At 37.6% G+C, this 6,012-nt stretch overlaps 1 protein-coding gene across 1 annotated transcript; it reads right to left on the reverse strand.

The window, feature by feature from the left end:
• Positions 1-1,733: 1,733 nt before the first annotated feature.
• LOC130888457 (mucin-like protein 2) lies at positions 1,734-4,855 on the reverse strand. The gene is made up of 4 exons (XM_057791339.1): positions 4,798-4,855; positions 4,060-4,098; positions 3,048-3,251; positions 1,734-1,786 (listed from the first exon to the last, which is right to left on the reverse strand). The coding sequence occupies exons 1-4, from the start codon at positions 4,853-4,855 to the stop codon at positions 1,734-1,736; spliced, it is 354 nt and encodes a 117-aa protein (XP_057647322.1).
• Between the last annotated feature and the right edge of the window lie 1,157 nt (positions 4,856-6,012).

Here is a 6,012-nt window from a genome sequence, read left to right on the forward strand (position 1 = left end):
AGGATTTTGGAGCTGAAATTACAGATGATTATGAAACACTGTATGGATAGTGGAAACCAAACCTAGGTTCTCTGCAAGAGCAGTAAGTGTTCATGATCTCTCATGAACTATCTCTCCAGCCCCAAGAGTCATAGTTTTAATGATCAAAAATGTGTCCTAAAGTAGCATCAACCAACTGAATGCCACTTTGGTGGTTAAACAATCTGACTAACCTATGTGTTATGATCAGCAAGTCAAAAGTAAAGGCAAAGTCTTCAAATCTGCAGACATAGGGTTCTGGGAAACAGATCTAGAGACTCAGCTGATGGATGTTGGTAGACAAGGAAAGTGAAGATAGATAGGCTCTAGTCGATGTTTGGTTTCTATTCCCAGAAGACATTGTAAAGAGAAAGGTGGGAAAACATGGGGGCAGGTATCAAATCAGGACCAATAGGAGACAGGGACCCAATGAAACACCCAACCAAGAGTCTGTTTACCAGAGACCTAATTTATAACCCCTCCCAACCAGATGGGAGCTGTTGACAATACATATGTTACCCTTTCTTTTTCTGTATTCAGGTCTTCTGTCTTTCCCAGGCTTAAATTTTATATCCATATTATTAAATGAACTTATTAATCCCCTAGCCTACTACTAGCACTCCCATGACAAATGATGAATATGATTCTAGTTGAGCCAATAAAACAAGTAAGGGACCAAGCTATTATCACATAAAACATCTATCCTAACTATGTGTTTTGTTTCAAAACTTGCCATGATGACTACCAGGAGGACAGTTATAACTGAAAAAATTTGGGAGACTTAATCACTCTAGTCAGTCAAAGAAGTAACATGCTAGTAAAAGTTTCACTGAATGAGAGCTTTTGTGAAAACGTTAACATAGCCTTTGTTCTTGAGTCGGGAAACAGGAGATTCTATCAAGGAAACAGGCCATTTCTGTGGATTCAGTGCTTTGGGGGAGGGTAAACAGTGTTAATATCTGGAATTTTAATGAGCCTTTCTGGAAAAAAGAACTTAGTCTATGAAACAAAACCTGTGATTGGTAATGGAGCAGGGCCCACTCGGTGGTCTAGAGACTGAGGGATGCTTGATGTCACACATTAAACTTATTTAGTGCTCAAAACAGAATTGTGGAGGAAACTCAGCATTTTGTCTCATTTACTCACTGCCACTGAGGGACCCCATCTGATGCTATTGTTTTATGAGTTTGGTCAACCCCCTGAACTCACTTGCTACCTTGATTCAGTCCTCAGACCTCCAAAGCCCAGTTCCCTATGTCAGACCTGTAGCCAGATTCAGGAGCTTTGGTCATCACTGTCACCTTTAATTCGCTAAACAAAAATAATTCAGAAGAATTTGGAAGAATAAAACTGAGCACTTAAACCAAGGAAGTGTTTGGTATAGGAAAGCGCAGGCCTTAGTAATATGCCTAATAATTATGTCTAATTTAATAACATAAAACAGTCTTTCAGATAAAATTATAGAGTCTAATCATTAAAAAGAGCTCAAGGAAGTATCAGAAAATAGTTGACATTTCCAATGGATTCCCTAAAAAATATAAAGATCCAAACATGAAAGACAAAACCATTTTGGTGCTGCTCATAACTATCATTTATTTGATGGACAATAAAAGTTTGGGATGAGGGAGGGAGTGGAATCAGGGTAAATAGTTGGAGGAAATCGAATCAAGGATGCTCTAGTGTAGTCCAGAAATATCAATAGCAGAAGATACAACTCATCCCAGGAAAGATAAATCTTTCTTCAGTTTTTCAATAATTTTACTGATAACTGTAAAAAGAGAAAAAAAAAGAAGTTATTTTGAGACTTCATGTTTTTTTTTCTTTTCTTTTTTTTTTTTTCCCTGAAGAGGGACTACTAGCACTACTAAGTTCAGCAGAAGCAAAGGAAATATGGAATTTTCATCCCTCAAAGGTAAAACTCACAGATGTGGTAGCAAAAGTCTGGAATCCCAACCCTCAGAAGTTAGAGGCAGAAAGGTGAAGAATTCATGGGTAGTCTGAGCTACATAGTGAGGCACTGTCTCAAAAATAAATAAGCCAATCAACTTTCATTTCCCATCCTAAATATTTGGATATGTAGCCTAGGTTGGTGTCATTAGGTTGAATGTTTTACAGAGTTCAAAAGTAGGATGATTCGGATTAATTTTTTTCTCTTAGTACGCAAAACAATCTAGTTTTTCTGATAAGGAAATTATGATCATACCCTCACTCAGCATCTACACAGCACATATCAATGATCAAGATGTCAAATAACATCCTTGACAAGACAAAGGAGAAGAAATTCTTGGAAAAGATTCCTCAGCACCTCATCCTCTGAGGGCAAACATCAACCTCTGTCACTACCCTTTCTCCCAGAGAAAAGCTGCTCACCGGAAGCCCATCATTCTTTCATTTTACAATGTTTATTTTCTAGGATAATTTCCTAGAGAGAGATTTGATTCACATGATATATCTGAATTTTATAAATATGAATTTTATAAATAGAAAATAAAATAATTATTATTTCTTTAAAGTTGAAGGGGTAGGGAAAACTCCAAATAGAAAAATACTCCCAGAAATCTCTTGATTTATGTTGGAGCAGTCATCCATGAAAGACCTCATCACAAAATCCTTTTCTATTTTTATTTTTATAATAGCCTTCAAAGAAAATATAACTTTTATTTAAGAAAAAGAAAAGCTCTGCACAGTTGCCAAGCTACAAGACATTTTACCCTTTCAATGTTTTCTGCTTAATACACATATCCTTTCAATGAAGCCTGCTACTGCAGGAGTGATGTAGTTAAAATTGATAAACTTCTGAGTTTAAATTGATCAAACAGATAAAATTGATAGACTTGTCAACCTGATTTTTCTGGCACTTATACAGACAACACAGTGGGTTTAGAAAAGAAGGACGAAGCAAAGGTCCGCCCTCCTTCTCTTTACTCAACCCCACGTCTTCCTTAAAGTACAGCTCCCTCTGACCATGGGAACCTAAGGAATCTAAGAGTCACATAAGGAACAAAATTAAATGATTTTTTTTTTTTTACCGGTTTTTCCTTTGTCAATGATGTTTTCTTTGGGCTTTTCTTCAGTGACATCTTCATTGCCTTCTTCTGCCTGGGTTTCTTCAGGGGCAGCTTCAGTGACCTCATCAGTAGATTCAGCTTCTGCCTCAGATTCAGTGGTGCTGGTTTCAGCTGCTGCCTCAGGTTCAGTGTTGCTGGTTTCGTCTGCAGCACCTGTAGAAGCAGCTGAAATTAGGAGGAAAAGCTCCAGGTGAGATACTGACTCTTCTTTAGAATGATAATGATCCCAACCAGGATTGTGCATCCATTCCTTATTCTCAACTCATTAAGTCTGTCATATATTCAGTTTATCATATATGTTATTGATTCATCTTTCATAATCTCATAGCTTCCTTGGGCAATGACACTGATCCAAGACACCAGCAAGTACTTTGTGACAGGAATGGGCCCAAAAATTAAAACCAAGCTAGTCACAGACACTATTGACACATATTCCCAAGCAATAGCTTCCAGTGCCAATTCCAAGAAGGGAAACAAACATTATTCTGAGACTGACATGGCTATGCCATTGCTCATGCAAAGCTCAGACCCTTGCTTCTACCTCAGCTCACCCTGGCATATGTTCCCAGGCCCTCACTACACACACCTTTAGGAATTTGTTGTCTGTTCCAACGGCAATTGATTTCTTTCTACACACGAGCTATATATTCAGTCCTTCAGCTTGTGAAAGGCTTTCCCTGTGCTCATATATAATCACAGTATCAGACCTCGTGGCTCTGTACATACTGCATAAGAACAATAAATACCTAGAGTTCTTCTAAGTCCAAGTTAGAGACTAATTATTTTTTATATAAGAAATAAAACTGTATCTTTATATTCAAAATAATTTTGTAATAAGGAATGCAATTTTCTTTACTAAAATTTTCTCAAAACTCAGAACATGCACATGACATTGGCTTCTATGAGTCTGTGAAGGGAAAATAGAAAACGTAGAAAGGTGGTAAAGACTCGGGTAACTTAGACCTAGGCTCACCAGTATCAGAAGTGCCAGGGCTCTCTGTGGCTGCGTCCTCTGAAAGAAAAGAAGCAAATAAGACAGAAGAACTTAAACAACATTTAATGGGATGGAGAATGTGAGCACTGCTACAGACATTCACAACTGGAAAGCCTTGGTCATGAGCAGACAGATTGAAGGAAGTATATGCACAGATAATAGAAAAACCTTTGAAATCTAATATGTAGTCAGTTTTGCTTCCCTGAAATAAGTCTTTAATCATTTTCTCAAGTGTAACTTATTGACAATGCACTTGAGTGCCACATATACAATAGAGAAAAGACTAGACTGAATTAGGAATCCCATGGAGTCAACTTACCTACCACATGTCAAAATGTACATGGATGTCAGTAAGACTGCTTAGTAAATAAAAGCCCTCCTCTTACAAGTTGGATGATATGAGTTAAATTACATAGTTGAAGGAGATAACCGATACCTGAAATCTGTCTCTAACCTCCTGACATGCACCATGATATGTGTTTGAGACCCTGACATCATCTCCCCCCTACTGTCACATACATAACACCATATACACACAAAATAGTAATAATTATAATGATGATAATGAGAAAAAAAAACTGCTTAAGTTTAAAAATTGCAGGTAAAACACCAGATACTAGATAGGACAGGGAGTAGCTGCATGTAGGCATCCATAAATTTATGTCTCACAGAGTACATATCTTATATATTGTAAGTTAGGTAAGAATTGTTACTTACGGCAAGAGACCAGGATAGTAGAGACACCAAGCAACATAACGAGTACCAGGAGCTTCATGGTGACAAGTGGAAGAGCAGGAAACACAGAAGCTCAAGCTCCAACACTAGGAGAAAAGGAAGACTGTTGATTCCAGGGTTCCATGTCATGGGATTATATGTGGAGAGCGCACCAATCAGAAGCTGCCACAACCTGGTGAGTAACAGGAAACAATTGGAAGCAGAACAAATGAGAATCAACCACACAGCCAGAAGTAATTTAGAAAGGTCATGCCTTCCAATGTTTGACAAATTTTTAATTCTGACAACTGAGGTTCCAGTCAAGCTGTTGTCTAATAAGTAAATTCTGGGTTTCTCTTGTTTGAGATTGGGGCTTCCATACTTTTAAATTCTTTCAGCAAGTTGAAGATGTTCATATAGTCTTCCTGTTGTCTTCACTGCTCCTATCAAACCAGCAGAAATGAGAAACTTACAGAATCTTCATCTTTATGTCTCCTTCAAGGGAGTAATCATGGTAGAGCAGCTGAATCCAAGTGTTATCCAGAGCCAGACAGGCTATGAAGTCTTCAAGTCATAGTGTTCCCACAGTATATTCAGTGAGGGTCTTCGGATCACACAAAGACACAATTCTTGCAAAACATTCAAAATCTAAGAGCAAAAGGACAGGAAATAAAATTAGCATTTTTAATGCCCATATGCACTGAGTCAGTCATTCACTAAGTGCTCTCTCTCTCTCTCCCCCCTCTCTTTCTTTTTTTAAAATTTCTTTTGTCTTTAACATGGGTTCTTTCATAGCCAAAGCTAGTTTCAAATGCCACACCCTCTTACCTCTATCTCTTAATGTTGAGATTAAAGGTATATGTCACCATACCCAGACTTAAAATTATGTCTAGGCACTATGATAGCTACTAGGGAAATTGTAGAAAACCAAGCACAAAAATATTTCAAGGTATACATACTTTAAACAACAATAACAACAGCAAGAATCCAAAAGCCAAACCAAATCAAAACTAAAGCAAAAAACCTAGTACATTGGAAAAAAAAGAAACAAATAAAGAGAGGAGAAAAAAATTCAGTGTGGCAAATATGAAGGAAAATATTATATTACATCAGAAATATGTGTGCAACATTAAAGGAGGGCAAACGACTATGTGAGGGGAGGGAAAGATCTAGGAGGGATGGAAGAAAAGAGGGGGCCATGGAAACTATGTGTTATGA

Source organism: Chionomys nivalis, chromosome 17 (assembly GCF_950005125.1).
Source record: "Chionomys nivalis chromosome 17, mChiNiv1.1, whole genome shotgun sequence".
Classification (NCBI taxonomy): Eukaryota; Metazoa; Chordata; class Mammalia; order Rodentia; family Cricetidae; genus Chionomys; species Chionomys nivalis.

What these genes read in the sequence shown, in the direction of transcription:
- LOC130888457 (XM_057791339.1), bottom strand. Translation starts at nt 4,855, where the DNA reads ATGAAGCTCCTGGTACTCGTTATGTTGCTTGGTGTCTCTACTATCCTG. An exon ending in TACTATCCTGGTCTCTTGCC is followed by an intron (nt 4,099 to 4,797) that starts GTAAGTAACAAT and finishes CTTTTCTTTCAG; the next exon opens with AGGACGCAGCCACAGAGAGC. An exon ending in CCCTGGCACTTCTGATACTG is followed by an intron (nt 3,252 to 4,059) that starts GTGAGCCTAGGT and finishes TCCTAATTTCAG; the next exon opens with CTGCTTCTACAGGTGCTGCA.